General features: G+C 39.1%; 1 protein-coding gene across 1 annotated transcript; it reads right to left on the reverse strand.

The window, feature by feature from the left end:
* Positions 1-739: 739 nt before the first annotated feature.
* On the reverse strand, positions 740-15,874 carry TTC5 (tetratricopeptide repeat domain 5). The gene is made up of 10 exons (XM_001379137.5): positions 15,629-15,874; positions 14,262-14,394; positions 9,412-9,623; positions 8,869-9,019; positions 6,992-7,083; positions 4,113-4,169; positions 3,579-3,725; positions 3,166-3,380; positions 1,974-2,118; positions 740-1,368 (listed from the first exon to the last, which is right to left on the reverse strand). The coding sequence occupies exons 1-10, from the start codon at positions 15,755-15,757 to the stop codon at positions 1,249-1,251; spliced, it is 1,401 nt and encodes a 466-aa protein (XP_001379174.4). The 5' UTR covers positions 15,758-15,874; the 3' UTR covers positions 740-1,248.
* Between the last annotated feature and the right edge of the window lie 534 nt (positions 15,875-16,408).

The following is a 16,408-nucleotide window of genomic DNA, read 5'->3' on the forward strand; positions in this document are numbered from 1 at the left end:
GAAAATATAAGACCTGGAGGAAACAAAATAGAATCAAGGTCTATGGAACCTGAAGATTCTAGCAAGCTTAAAGAATATCAAAATGGCAGTTTCTCCCATGTCTTTTATTGATTTCCTTCACAGGAACCAATAGTCTCTTCCCAACTTCATATCCTCAACCCTCATTTAAAGGGTTTCAAGATCTCACTCACTTATTTCTCCATTTGGAATTACCAAATCTGGAAAACTCCCAAGACTAGCAAAGAAAAGGAAAATGTAGAGGAGGTGTGAGAACACTAAAGTAGGACTGCTTTCCCTCCTGGGACAGGAACAAACATATCAACCATCAGAAGGCCTAACGAAAACTAGGCAGTGGGCCCTAAAGAAATCAAAAGCACTTCTGTTTCTCTTGTATCTCTTTGGTGTTAAGTGTGTGTTCTACATTTAATTCTGTGTCTACAGGGGAATTCTAAGTATGATGGTAACAAGGAGACACAAAGGTTCTCAGAAAGTAAGGCCCTGGGAAAGGGATAGGAAAAAGAACTAAAACCTGATTAAGATAATTGAAGAAGTCCTGTTACTTAGGAAGGTCTGTTTGGAAATATTTGAGTCTAGAGGTATTTTGAACCCAAAATAAGCAGCCAGACAAGCTTTAATACTTCCCACTCGTCCCCCTATTCATAGAGTCTAAAGTAACACTATGTTAACTGGTGTGGCAACAAGAAAAAAGGAGAATAAAAGTAAATAAACTACAGGTGCCTTTGTTTGGTTTTGTTTTTCCAAATGAATTTAATTGTTGCCCCTGCTTCACAGAAAGGGCAAAGCCTTGACTTAAAAATTAAAAAAGCATTGTCAAAAAACAAACTATAAAAAATTTCAGTCCCTTCCCCAGCAATAAATATTGAACTAATTTATATATACACACGTGGCTCAGGAAAGATCCAAAAATAGGAACCTTGGGGACCCAGCCCCCATAGCCTAGGCCCAGCACTCACACCTATCCAATGACCTCAGCCCAGAATATAGGGATCAGTGAAAACAACAGATGTTACCCCATGTAAGGGGGCAGGCACTGAAAGAGCTGAGACGGGGCAATATAGGGACTGGAGGAAGAGAAGTTAAGTTATGTAATAAGACAAAAAAGGAAAAATCCAACCCAACACATGCCCACCCCTCTGAGTCACTAGATAAGAGTCATCCGGCCTCTTCATTCCCTGGAACATCTCTCCATGTCCCCACTTCTTCCTTTAAGTAGGACGATTCTGAGAGTCATTCACTCTGTGGTCGATATGCCACAGTGGAAGCAGCCTGGCTGCTGGAGCCTTGTGGCTTCCCATTTACCACCAACAAGAGGGGTGTTTCCACACGAATACAGGAAAAGGAGTAGTTCTAAAAGAAACAAGACAGAGAAGATCAGTACCAGTCTTGGGGAAAAAAGCAAAATCCAGAATGGACCACAACATCTCCTCCTCTTCCTCCCACCCAATATTTATGCATGTCAAATCCATCTCCCATTATGCCAGGCAAGGCTACAATTGGAAATGAGCACAAAGAATAACTGAGAAATGTCCTAGGCTATTAAACTTACCAAAAAGAACAAGGGCTTAGGACACTGATAAAAAAATGAAAAGGGGTTCTGAGAAAATATTTGCATTTCTCCACTGTTCTCAAAATATGAGAGAGATGCTTGGGATAAGAAGAAAATCACCAACATGACCACTAAAAGGATAATATTTTTTTAAGGAAGCAAAAAAAATTAAGACAGTAATTTTTCTAATTATAGGGAAGCATACTAGCTCAGTGTACCTCAAAAGTACCCATAGATTCACTTAAAGTTGAAAACATCAAGTTGAGGGATTTCTATCAAAGAGTTTATTGTCCCACTGAAGGTCTGGAACAGGATACCTAAGGTCCTGATAAGAGGCGAGTTCCCTGTTGTGAGATCTGGTTCAAAGAAAGAAATAGAGAGAGAGGATCTGGCAGCCTTCACTCACCTTTCCTTTATGCTGGATTTGATGGCGCCGTAGGTGGGGCTCAGGGATGGCTACAGAGTCACCAATGAGTACACCCCAACTCTGTACCATATTATACACCGTCACTGCAAAACAGGGGCCCTCGGAATCCACCAGACCAAATGTGCTGCCAAAGGTGAGAAAGATAGATGGAAGTGTTGGCAGAAGAGAAGACTAGAAACAAGGAATTTGAGGAAAAAAAAAACTAGAGAAATAGTAAACCAGTTCCATGCGTCTATCATTCTCTATTTTCCAAGAGGAGTTTCCATCCTCATCATTTTGATTATATTGTAAGCCCAAGAAGGCAGGGGAAGGAGCATAAATTACCATTATGTACGTTTCCAGGAAACATACAACAAATATTAATTATGATGAAATATCAACCAAATTGTTGAGGCTAAAAGCATATTTCTTGTCTGTCATTTTAATTATAATCACATCTTCTTTCAAGCTAACTCTTTATAGTTCTCCACATAAAATGTGAATCAATAAAGCACCCCTCTAGCCTGTCTTCCATTATATATCCCCTATACTTTTTGGGGGGAGGGGGAAAGAAGAGACAGCCTGTTTTCAACAGTGTAAGGAACCCCCATTATGGGGGGAAAATCCCTTTTATCAATGCAGATGTGCAACTCATCTGAAATCTAGTCTTAGAAAGTTACAGGGTCATCCAACTAAAACATCAGGATTTGAATCCAGTTCTTCCTGATTGCAAGACTAGTCTTCTATCCATAAGGTTTCCCATATTTACTTCTCATAATTATCTTATTTCATTGGCATTTTTCTCAACTTTCCTTCTTTTTTTAATCCAAAACATCTGGGATAACCTCCCCAACCAATCTATTTTCTTCCCTTCTCTTAAATCTTCTCTTAAACCTACCTGCTAAACCTTTCCTTATTTAAAGCCTGGAATAACAAGGCCCATCTACCAAATGGGACAAAGCAAAAGCTCAAGAAAGGGGACATCACAGATTTAATAGGGTTCTCTCCCTGAGATAAAAGGCATTACAGAAATTAACCATGCAATGACTACTCTAAGAACATCCATAGAAGGGAAATAAGATGACTTTCAACTCTACCCAAAAGCCACTATGACTAGGGAGGGTATTCAAGTAGGACCTCTCAGTTGCCAAAGAAAATCCTGGCAGAACATTAGATTAGCACAGACACTCACAAGGGTACTTTCTCTTCTGTGGTAAGGCTGAACAAAACTTTGCCCAACACTACAGTACCACTGTTCATGCCAGGTTGCAAAGTACTCAATGGCTTTAGCTCCAGTGCCACCTTCTGCCCAGAGGCTGCCAGATAGCGCCCATCCCCACAAGGACCCAACTGGGCTGGCCGAAGATTTCCCAACATGCTCTGCAATTTCTTGGCCTTCACCTTACCCTGCAGATAATGAAGATGAAAAGAAAAAGATATCAAAAGACTAATTCCTCCCCCAAGCTACATTTTCCCCACCACAGTCTCACCTCTACCTGGATTCCCACCCACATTGCCTAATTGCAATTCCATTAACCGCTGCCAATTCCAATCCCACTAACCCTACCATGAAAAAGGTCAGTCAGTCTGTCCAGGCTACCATACCTTGCTATCAAGGAGGCTGGTCAATCTATCTAGAAATTCCAGGAGTTGTTGCTCTCGTTGCTGGGGCTCTGGCCAGGCTGGGTCTAGTGCTGCAGCCCTAGAGAAGCCTTCCAGGGCCTCTTCATAATTTTCCTCATATTTATACAGCTGTATATAAAGAAATGATCAAGATTCCTCCCCATCCCATGATATTTACACCCATTGATAATATTAACTTTTGCATAGTTCTTTACATACATATATTTTGGTATCTCATTTGCAGGCTATTCATTTAATATCTAAGTGAACAGAAATCTTTTCAGATTTCTTCCCTTTTTCCATTTGAATTTTTTTCCCCTCAATCCTTTCCCATTTCTTTATTCCCTGTTCACTCTCTCTACTATCCCTATCCATTATCATATCAGATAGGGCTGGTCCTCCCTAAAAAATTTTGTATTTCCTCTAAATTAATTGTACCAAGTTTAACTATAATTCTACTCAACTATCTCAATAAACTAAGACTTCCTTACATATATGGGCTTTAAATTGTCTTACCGTTGCCCTGTTCAGATGGAGATCTGGATTACTGGAAGCAGTCCGGTCCACTTTTTCCTGCAGTAAGATATAAAAAAGTCATCCATCACTAATTCAACCAGAAAATAATAACTCTAAACATGGCTAGAGCCTCACAGAAGCTCTGAAGATTTCCCTCCATGACAAAGAGTTACATACCTACTTTGTTATGCCACTGTTTCTGCAATAGATACAGTCGCAATCTGCTCTATCAAAAAGAGACAAACACCCACATAATGAAGCTTCATAATGAATCAAATAAATGGAAAACTTGTGACTTATTTATCCTTGCTACTATTTCATGTGTACTTTTAAAATATTATTATAATTAGCTGATAGAATATTATAAGAATAAAATTAATAAGTATGAAATCATTTTGAATGAATGAATGGGAAAGTATTTCTTTTTTGTTTTTTGGTAGGCAATGGAGGTTAAGTGACTTGCCCAGGGTCACACAGCTGGAAAGTGTCTGAGGCCAGATTTGTGCCTAGGACCTCCTGACTCTAGGCCTGGCTCTCAGTCCACTGAGGTACCCAGCTGCCCCAAGGGAAAATTTCTTAAAACTGTATTCCATGAATTGTGTTAAGCCCTGGGGATATAAATGCAAACAGAGACAGTACTGACACTCAAAGAGTTTACATTTTAATAGAAGGAAACAAACATATGGAGGGAAGAGATGGTCAGGGAGGGGTATTTGGGTCTAGGAAGTCAGACAGATGGTAAATGAAACAATAAAAGAATCCAGTGACATGCCCTTTCTAAAGACAAAAATAGTACTGATTTGACTGTGGTTCTCAGAGCAAGATAGAAAGGGGGAAAGTATACAATTCAGTTTTAACTTTAAAAGGAAAAATGTAATAGAGATGAAAAGGAAAAGCAATGCTGAGTATAGTTCAGGTATAAGAAACAATGACAGAGAGAAATGTCAATAATTAATCAGCATCAAGGGGCAGCTGAGTAGTTCAGTGGATTGAGTCAGACCCAGAGACTGGAGGTCCTGGGTTCAAATTTGACCTCAGACACTTCCTAGCTATGTGACACTGGGCAAGTCACTTGACCCCCATTGCCTAGCCCTTAACCACTCTTCTGCCTTAGAACCAATACCCAGTATTGATTCTAAGACAGAAAGTAAAGGTTTTATAAATAAATAAACAAACTAATTAATTGATGACATAAAATAATTAATGAGCATTCCAAGAATTTAGGAGAATTTATGGTTAAAATGGAAAAAAATACATCTCATTCCGATTCCATTTCCTCTGTCTGAAGTAATAATGGACACATCCAGAAAGATGTTTCTCTTTCCCAACTTTATTAAAAGTTAGATTAAAAATTATACTCAATCTCCAAACCCAATACCTGAAACTAGGTGTAACAGATAAAGGGAAATGCAAAAGATGTGTGATCCCAATAGTAGAACACACAGATCAAGTACAAAGTAAGGAAATTTTATATACATATATACAAATACACGTGTATATATTTGTATATTGCATACATGTACATACAGGTACATGTATACACATGTGTGCCTACATATATGGCTCTTTTTTAAATGTGTTTTAAAATCTAGGTTATGAAGTGGGGAAAGAGAAAAGGATTTTTTATTAATTTAAAGCAAGGCTCTGACAGGGTACAGGTTATAAAACCTGCTAGATATCTACAAAGGTTCTTAAAAAAGAAATCTACTCTTTGAATAGTAAAGCATTCATGAGGACAAAGATATTGGAAAAACAGAATTGCAGAGTTAACAAGTGGAAACAAAGCTATAATTTTCTTTTGGTAATAGAAACAAAACCATGTAATGAAAAAAATATAATGCTGAAAGAATGTCTATACAAAAAAAAAGATGGAGAAAAAGGAAAGTAACAAAGAGGCTCTGAGAGTTAAATGGGGAGTAATAGCAAAATAATGTTTCCTAAGAAGTTGTAAGCAAATAGAAGATGGAAGGAAGTTATCTATCTGCAAGGAATTTTAGAGGAAAAGCAATTCTTAAGGCAGGAACTATATCCTACCAGGCTTTTGACACAAAGAGTTCAAGGTTTTCTATTTAAACCTCGAAGAATTCCAGAACTAGATTACTAAATTACTAATACATAGAACATTAGTTTAAATGTAATAAAAAAAACATTTAAACATTCCAATCTTTAATGTTTTTAAAATATGTATTCAAATGTTAGTAACTGATTGTTAAGAAAAATTGTCATTAACTATTACTATAAGCCAAGTAATTACTATAAGGTAATAGTTAAATTTCTACACAAAGAGAAAAACTAAAGTCCCAGTGCATGCTACATTCTTTTATTCAGCTAATGAGCCTATGGGAAGTCAGACCAATTGACTCATGCCAGAGTTGACATTCAGCTGGTAATAACTGTTTCCTATACCACAAGCATGTGCAAAGAAAGAAATAAAATGGAATCCGATTATAGATCAAAGCACACCATCCTTCATTTTATTTCCTTCATGAAATGTTTATTGTATATATATTGTAGATGTGACAAGTGTCTTGAGTCATGACATGGAGCCTACAGAAATACATATTGCATGAAAGCACTGGTACAACCTATGTCAGACTATTTACTTCCTTGGAGACTGTGGGAGGAAGGGGACTAAATCCTAAAATGTCAGAAAATAATTGTCAAAATTTATTTCTACATGTAACTGAGAAAATAAATTCAAAACATTGTTTCTACATGCAAGTTAAAAAAATACAATTTAACAAAGAGAAATAAATTTATTTTTAAAAATGAGACTAAATGTCTCTCATGCTATTTATTAAAAGGCTATAATCATATCTATTAGGAATCTTTTGCCATCCCCCCCCCCCAATCTGTCCCAGGTGACCATTAATACTCACTGCTTGGGCATAAGCACTGAGAGCTTGCTGAGAAATCTTAGGGTTCTGGCCTGCGTTGAAGAAGAGGGAGAGGTATGCATTTCCTAAGATATCTGAATAAGAAATGCAAAAGCAGGTAAGTAAGAAGCCCAACCCCAAGTGATTATCCATAATCAGCACTAGATCATTCCATTTCATCCCTTAGTAGGGTGACAAAAACTCATTTTAGAAAGCAGAGCATAGGAGTACTTATCCTGGGGTGCATGAACTTGGATTTGAAAAATATTTTGATAACTGTATTTTCCTTGGTAATAATCTTTTGCATTTTATTTTATACATTTAAAAACATTATCCTAACACCAAGATAAATTCAAAATGGGTGACTGACATGAACATAAAGAAGGAAACTATAAGTAAATTAGGTAAACACAGAATAGTATACATGTCAGACCTTTGGGAAGGGAAAGACTTTAAAACCAAACAAAACATAGAAAGAGTCACAAAATGTAAAATAAATAATTTCGACTACATCAAATTAAAAAGCTTTTGTACAAACAAAACCAATATAACTAAAATCAAAAGGAAAGCAACAAATTGGGAAGCAATCTTCATAAAAACCTCTGACAAAGGTTTAATTACTCAAATTTACAAAGAGCTAAATCAATTGTACAAAAAATCAAGCCATTCTCCAATTGATAAATGAGCAAGGGGCATGAACAGGCAGTTCTCAGCCAAAGAAATCAAAACTATTAATAAGCACATGAAAAAGTGCTCTACATCTCTTATAATCAGAGAGATGCAAATCAAAACAACTCTGAGGTATCACTTCACACCTAGCAGATTGGCTAACATGACAGCAACAGAAAGTAATGAATGCTGGAGGGGATGTGGCAAAGTAGAGACATTAATTCATTGCTGGTGGAGTTGTGAACTGATCCAACCATTCTGGAGGGCAATTTGGAACTATGCCCAAAGGGAACTAAAAGACTGTCTGCCCTTTGATCCAGCCATAGCACTACTAGGTTTATACCCCAAAGAGATAAGGAAAAAGACTTGTACAAGAATATTCATAGCTGCGCTCTTTGTGGTGGCCAAAAATTGGAAAATGAGGGGATGCCCTTCAATTGGGGAATGGCTGAACAAATTGTGGTATATGTTGGTGATGGAATACTATTGTGCTAAAAGGAATAATAAACTGGAGGAATTCCATGTGAACTGGAACGACCTCCAGGAAGTGATACAGAGCGAGAGAAGCAGAACCAGGAAATCATTGTACACAGAGACTGATACACTGTGGTACAATCGAATGTAATGGACTTCTCCACTAGGGACAATGCAATGTCTCTGAACAATCTGCAGGGATCTAAAAAACACTATCCACAAGCAGAGGACAAACTGTGGGAGTAAAAACACTGATGAAAAGCAACTGCTTGACTACAGGGGCTGAGAGGAAATGACTGAGGAGAGACTCTAAATGAACACTCTAGTGCAAATACCAACAACATGGAAATGGGTTCGAACCAAGAACACATGTGAAACCCAGTGGAATTGTGCGCCGGCTATGGGAGAAGTGGTGGGAGGGGGCGGGGGGAGGAAATGATAATGATCATTGTTTCCAATGAATAATGTTTGTAAATAACCAAATAAAATAATGTTTAAAAAGTCAAAAAAATAAAATAAAATAAAATTTGAACCCCAAAAAAAAAAACATTATCCTACAAAGAGGTCCACAGGTTTCCCTAGAGCACCAGAGGTTTCATGACCCAAAAAAGTTTAAAAACCCCTAGTTCTCTCCTCACTATAATTCAATAGGGCGTCCTCCAGATTTATCAAAAGTAAAATCTAACAATCCCCCCCCCCAAAAAAACAAATATGAAATCCTCTAGGGAAGCACTCACACCATGAACGTCCATCATGCACATCCATCTGCACAGCTAATTTGGCCTGCCGGACACTGTCCATGACATGACGGGAATGTTCTTCACCAGTCTCAGCCCGAAGCTGACGAAGCACCATTGACAAATTTTGCAGGGAGACTTTGTTTTTGTACTACAAATGAAAGAGATCTACAGTCAACCCCCAGGAACCCTCCTGACCCCATCTCCTCCTAATTGATCATATTCTCTGAGCCCATCTTCTCATCATTCTCATTTCTAAGCCTAGACTCATTTTTACCACTTTTTGTTCCCATTCCCTGAGACCAGTTCTATATCTAACTGTTTTCATTCCTGGCTGTCCCTCACCCAAATCCATTACCTTCTCCCTTTCTTAGTCCTTTTTCCCTCATTCCCTCCTCCAGGTTTATTCCTCAATTCCTGTTTCTAGTCTTCTAATTCTGGTTTAGATTCAACCTGGCTTTCATGTACTGAGGGAATTCCCAAACAGCAGAGGAATTTCATCCTTTCCATATGTGATTCCTGTAAATATAGCAGGAAGCTCACATGGGAGAGGGCTCCAGAGAAGCAGGTGTGTGCAGCTGCAACATCCCCTTTCTTCCAGTACACCTCACCCAGCTGGTTCCAGGCTTCCACCAGCTCAGGCTCCAACTTCACAGCCTTCGACAAAAGCTCCTCAGCCTGAGGACTATAGTCTGGAGTCACATTCAGAGCCTTCCCTGTCAGCATAAGAACCCAGGCCTTTTCCTGGGAATAGCCTATAAAGGAGGAAAAGGTAAAAGAAATTGAAATCTGAGACAATCCTAAAAGGGATCTTTCCCCAGAATATAGCTCTATACCAGTAGGAAGACTTGGGGAAAATTATAATCAACAAAAATACCAAATTTCTACTATACTGTACTGAGCACGGTGTCACAAATCATTACATGTTAAGATATAGTCCTTGCCCACAAAAAGCTTATAGATTTACCTTGGAAGTGTGTATAAAACTAGGTCATGCACATGAAAAAGCCAACTATCAATATAAAGTATCATATGTGAAGTATCAAATGACTGTTTACAAAAAACTAAGGGCAAGTAATAGAGAGTTTACTGGAAAGAAGTAGAGCCAATGAGGAAAGACTTCAAGAATCCAAGCTATCATTATTAGCTGGAGCTGTGAACTAGTCCAATCATTCTGGAGAACAATTTGGAACTATGCCCCAAGTGCTACAAAACTGCATACCCTCTGACCTAGCCATACAGTTACCAAGAGACCAAAGAAAAAGGACCCATATGTACAAAAATATTTATAGCAGCCCTTTTTGGGCAGCAAAGAATGGGAAATGAAGAAGTGCCCATCATTGGGGAATGGTTGAACAGGTTATGGTATATGAATTTGATGGAATACTATTGTGTTATAAGAAATTACAAAAGGGGTTAATTCAGAAAAATCTAAGTAAATATATGAACCTATGCAAAATAAAGTGAGCGGAATCAGGAGAACAATGTACATAGTAACGGCAATATTGTAAAGATAAGCAACTGTGAAAAACTCAGTAACTGAACAATATGATAATCCACCAGAATTCCAAAGGACTCATAAGAAATGCTATTGTTTTCCAAAGAGAGAACTAATCGATTCAGAGTGAAACAAAAGCATATTTTTATTTCCTTTTTTATTTTCCTTGCTTTTTTTTAACATGGCTAATGTAGAAATGTTTTGTATAACTTAAGAAGTATAACGGATATCACATTTCTTGCCTTCTCAGTGGGTGACAGGATTGGAGAGGAAAAGAATTAAGAATTGAAAAAAAAAATTAAAAAAAAAGAATTCAAGTGACCAAAGACCACATGAAAAAAATATTCCAAATCATTAATTATTAGAAAAAAATGAAAACTGAAGCAACTCTGAAGTTCTAACTTAAGTCCATGAGAATGGTCACGATGACAACGAAGAAAATAAATTTGGGAAGGAATACAGGAAAACATACAAACAATTACATTGTTGGTGGAACTGTGGGTTAGTCTAACCATTTTGGAAATCAATTTGAAACCATATCCTAAAAGTAACTAAACTGTATATACCCTTTGGCCCAGCTATTAAGTGTATAACCCAAAAAGATAAAAGTGGAAAAGGATTATATATAAAAAAAAGTTATGGCAACTCTTTTCATAGCAGTAAAAAATCTGGAAACCAGAGGTATATTCTCATATTGAGGAATAGGTAAATAAAATGTGTATATGAATAAATGGAATAGAATTATCACTGAACCACAAGAAATAACAAAATGCACAATTTAATAGGAAACTGACAAGGTCACTATGAATTAATACAGGGTAAAGTGAGCAAACCAAAGAGAACAATTATATAATGACAACAGTGTTACAAAGGAAAAAAACTGAAATATTTTAGAATTCTGATCAATACAATGATAAACCATGAGTCCATAGGCCTGAAAATTAAATACCCATCCCTTGCCAGAGAGGGGATGAACCAAAATTGCAAAATGAGATATACACTTTTGGACATGACAAGTGTGGGAATGCTTTGGTGACCTATGCATATTTATTATGATGATTTACTTTTCTTCTTGTTTTATTTTTAATGTAGTGTTCAAATATGGGGGAAGGGAAGGAAGAATAGTGGGGAAAGCTACTACTTGTATAAATAAATATATGTTTTTAAAATAAGGAAAGATTTCAAGGTCTTATAGGAATAGTAATGCCTAAAAAATGGAAAAGGAGAATAACCTAGGCAAAGGAAATGGTACAAACAAGAATAAAGAAACAAGGCTTTATGGCATAGGGAGTAGATAACGATTAGAATAATTTGGCTGAAACAGAGGAATATAGAAGGGGAAAAGATTCTCTAGTTGCCAGACTATGCCCTCTCTCATTCTACTCCCACATTACTAACAAATTGATACTCTTAAAGCAAGTCTGATCATGTCACTCCCTTTTTCAAGAAGCTCTTTGGCTTCCTCTTACCTCTAATATAATATCCTTTGTTTAACATTTAAAGTGCTTCAAAGATAGCTTCGTCTTGCCTTTCTAAGATTACTGTACCTTACTTGCTTTTGCACACTATATTCTGGCTAAAAGGCCTACATGCTATTTTCTATCCATAATATATTATCCCTCCTCTGTGCCTTTGCAAAGTCTATCTCAATATCTGGGATGTATTTACTCCCTCCTCATTCCTTATCTCCCTCAGAGAACACTTCGCTTCCTTCAGTCAGTCAGTCATTAAACCTTTATTAAGCATCTACTATATGCCAGGCACTGTGCTAAGCACAAGGTATACAAAAAAAGGCAAAGAACAGTACCTGCTCTCAAGAACATCACAGTTTAATGGGAGAAGACAACATGCAAACAGCACAGAAGCAGGATAAACTGGATAGAATCAACAGGATGGAGGCACTACTGGCATTAAGGGGGTCTGGGAAAAGCTTCTTGTAGAAGGTAGAATTTTAGCTGTGACTTAAAAAAGAAACAGGGAGGCCAAAAGTACAGGGAGAGAATTGCACAAATGAAGGACAGCCAGTGAAAATTCCCAGAAATAGAATGTCTTGTTTGAGAAACAGCAAGGAAATCAATGTCCCTGGAACTAAGAGTATATTGGGAGAGTAAGGAATAAGACAACTAGAAAAGTAGGAGGAAGCCAGATTGGAAAGGGCTTTTGAAGGCCAAATAGGAGATATTTTTATATGACTCTGAAGGAATTGGGGAGCCACTGGAGTTTACTGAGGAGAGTAACATTAGCAGCCCTTTACTTTAGAAAGACCAATCGGCAGCTGAGTGGAGGATGGACTAAAGTGGGGAGACATACCAGCAGTGTACTGCAAGCACTCAAGGACAACAATGAGGGCCCAGACCAGGGTAGTAGCCATGTCAAAAAGAAGGTGGCCTATGTTAGAGATGTAATATAGGCAAAGAGAGGGCAACCAATTGGATATGGGAGATGAGAGTGAAGAGTTCCCGCTTATGAGCCTGGGTCACCAGGCAGATGGTAGAACCTTCAACAGTAATAGGGTCATTAGAAGAGGAGAGAACTCTTCCCTTCTTCCAATTTGAAATGTCTAATAGGCAGTTGGAGATCAAAGACTAAAAGTCAGAAGAAAGGTTAGGGTTAGATAAGCAGGTCTGGGAATTATCATTATACAGATGATAACTGGGGCAGCTAGGTGGCTTAGTGTATTGAGAGCCAGGCCTGCAAATGGAAGGTTGTGGGTTCAAACTAGACCTCAGATACTTCCCAGCAGTGTAAGCCCCAGCAAGTCACTTAGCCCTTACCACTTTTTTTTGCCTTAAAACTGATACTTAGTATCAATATGACAACAAAAGGCAAGGGTTTAAAAAAAATGTTATTTGAATCCATGGGAACTGATATCATCAAGGGAAAAAGTTCAGAGGGAGAAAAAAAGAGGCCAGAGCCCTGGTGGACACCCATGATTAGCTGGCATGACCTGGTTGATGTTCCAGCAAAGAATTCTAAGAAGGAACTATCACATAGGGAGGAGGGAAGGAGAAATTAATGTCCCAAAGACCTAGAGAGAAGAAAGTATTATGAAGAAGAAAAGGCTGATCAGTAGTGTCAAAGACTACAAGAGAGGTCAAAAAGGATGACAATTGAAGAAAAGTCATTAGATTTGGCAATTAAGAGGCCACTGGTAACTTTGGAAAGCAGTTTCAGTTAAATGATAAAATCATAAGTCAGACTGTACAATTAAAAGAGAGAGAGGAAATGAAAACACTAATTATAGATGCTCCTTCAAAGCTCAATTTACATGCAACCTCCTACAAGAAATTTATCCTGATCCTCCCAATTGCTAGTACCTTCCCAATTGCTAGTATATTCTGTATATACTTTGTATTTAGCATAAGTAGATATTGTTCCTCTCAATTAAATATGAGGTTCTTAAGGGCAGGAACAACTTAATTTTTGTCTCATGTTCCCAGAACATGGGAAGGCACTTAATAAATACTCACTAAATGAAGTTTTGAAAGGGAGCAAGTCATGCAGGGCCTAGTTCAGACTTTATTTTATAGGTCAAAAGAAGTCACTGACAGTTTCTAAGGAAGAGAATGGTATGAACAATCTGTTGCTATAGGAAAAGTATTATGGTAACTATGTTTGGGTTAGAAAGGGAAAGGCAAGGAGACTACTCAATACTTTAGCAAGAGGTGAGTGACCCTTTTCCATCATAGTAGGGAAGAAGCTAAGAATTTGGGAGATTTCAATGGAGCCTTTTTTTACTACATGCATTAGTTATGGTCTATCCCTTCAAGAAAGACATGTTTTATTTGACCAACTAGTAGTGTCCCTTTAGAGAATACACACAGGGAGGAAGAGGCCATCTTACTTCCCAGGCAAAGGAACACTGGCTTTTACTCTTGGACCTTGAGGGCCATACCTACTGCTTCTTCCATCTTGTGTAGGGTCTTCTCCATTTCTTCACGCACATCCTGATGCTTCTGACTGGCATATTCAACTGGATGAGTCTCAAAGTAGTGGTCCCGAAATGAGTAGAGCTGATCTACCAGTTCCTAAAAAAAGTACAGGGATGGTGCCATCATTTGAAAGGAACTTTAATGAAACAGGGTAATCTGAGATTGGTTAGTAACAGAAAGCAATCTTTAACTCAGAAACCACAACACTCTGATTCTCTTAAGGGTTAGGACAACAGGACTAGAACACCAATCAAAAAAGATGACAAAGTAGCCAAAGCTTGAGCCTATATTTTAGGGGCTACAGCCTCCACAAGAAATATGTCACTGTCAGAATAATATTTTTCTCTCCATTATCAAAAATCTGTTGATATGTTCTTATCTTGAGGATCTAGAATTCAACCAAAAACTTGTCTGTTTGGCTACTCTTGGCTGGGCCCTGAAACTGAGACATAGAAAGCATAATTCATGTATCTCTTATCTGACAAATACACCAGGTCTTTTCTGGGTTTGGTTAAGAAGCCCACCCAAGGGGTAGAGAAACAGACTAGACAGCCAGAAATCCCTTCCATCCCAAGAAGCCTATGAAAACAAGCAAAAACAACCTTTTCCCAGCCACTGCCTTCCCTTATTTCTGCACTTTGCATAGGCTCCCTTATCTGTCTCCCCTCTAGAAGGTTACTTTAGAATACTATTGAACCCCGACAGAAAGGCAAGACGACTTTCCCCAAGAAAATAATGGCATGAGAAGAACAAGACTGTCTCTACTGTTGCCAGCTTCGTGGCTGAAAGGAGTGGGCGTGCAGAGAATGGGGAGAGGCAAAACAATCCGACAACAAGTGCATGGTAGGTGAACCTGACGAAAAGGGGAGGTGGGAGGAGTTGTACTCTGTGAGGAAAAAGAAATCCAAGGGGTTGGAGAGAAAAGAAACCAGAATCTTATCTGAATAGTGTAAGAAAAAGACTGCTAGTAAAGCTCCCACCATGCCCCTTCCACCAGAGAGAGAAACGTAAATGCCCTGGGCATACACAGGAGGGGGCACCCCAGCGGCTGCGGAGCATCCAGGCTGCACGACCTGCACAGTCCCCGGGGCTACTAATACGTAAACGTTGGCCTCCAGGGACCCCAGCCCCAAACCAGGAAGCTTCGCAGCTCACCCCACCCCCACCCCCGGCCCAGGACGCTTCCGCACCCCCAGTAACGGCCCCCCCACTCGGAAAAGAGTTTGTAGAGTAACTGCACCCCGCATCCACCGGGCAGCATAGCTGGGCGCGTGGATTCACAATCAATAAACCAATCTAGCGTAAGCGCTTTCGCCCCCAGTCCCCTTACCTGCAAGAGCTGCACGGACTGCTTGGCTTCCTCCTCTTCATCAGCCATCATTCCTCCGGTTACAGCCCTCGCCTCCCCCAGCGCTACAACCACAGAGAAACAGGAACTCGCGCGGAGCCACAGTGACATCTAGAGGAGGGGAGGCTCCCCTGCGCACGGGGCGGAGCGTCAGACGAACGCCCACGGGCCTTCTGTCTGTCTGTCTGCAGTCCACTCCTCCGTGCCCAGGCAACTGCAAATGAAACCCCTGGGGGAGGCAGGTTGGCGAAGGAAGCCATTTTCACACCGAGTTCTCATGTCTCATTTTAACCACAGGCCTGACTAGGCAGCATATCAGGGAGCCAGGCTTGTCCGAGACACATTCACACTATGGGAGCTGTGTGAGCCTGGGGCAAGTCCCTGACCACTTTGGGATTCCCAAGCACTGAAGCTATAGGCTGCAGGTGAAAAGAGAGTCATTCTCTACAGGTGAAGAGAATTTCCACATTTAAGAGCTCTCCTCATTTAAACCAAAAGCTGTCACACCTTGGCAACCATTTTTACTTCTTTGAACTGCATCAAAACCTGTAGATTTCCTTATAAAGGTCCTTGGATATTCAAAATGAGATGTTCATTTGCACCACCTCCCCTCAATTTCCAATAAAACATCCCAGATTCATTTTATGTACATCTAGTTTGATTAGGCCCTTTTTCCATCAAGTACATTTGAAATCTGACATTTAAGCAGCACTTAGCACAGTGCCTGGCATACAGTAGTCACTTAAATGCTGAATGATTGAT

This window comes from Monodelphis domestica, chromosome 1, assembly GCF_027887165.1.
Source record: "Monodelphis domestica isolate mMonDom1 chromosome 1, mMonDom1.pri, whole genome shotgun sequence".
Classification (NCBI taxonomy): domain Eukaryota; kingdom Metazoa; phylum Chordata; class Mammalia; order Didelphimorphia; family Didelphidae; genus Monodelphis; species Monodelphis domestica.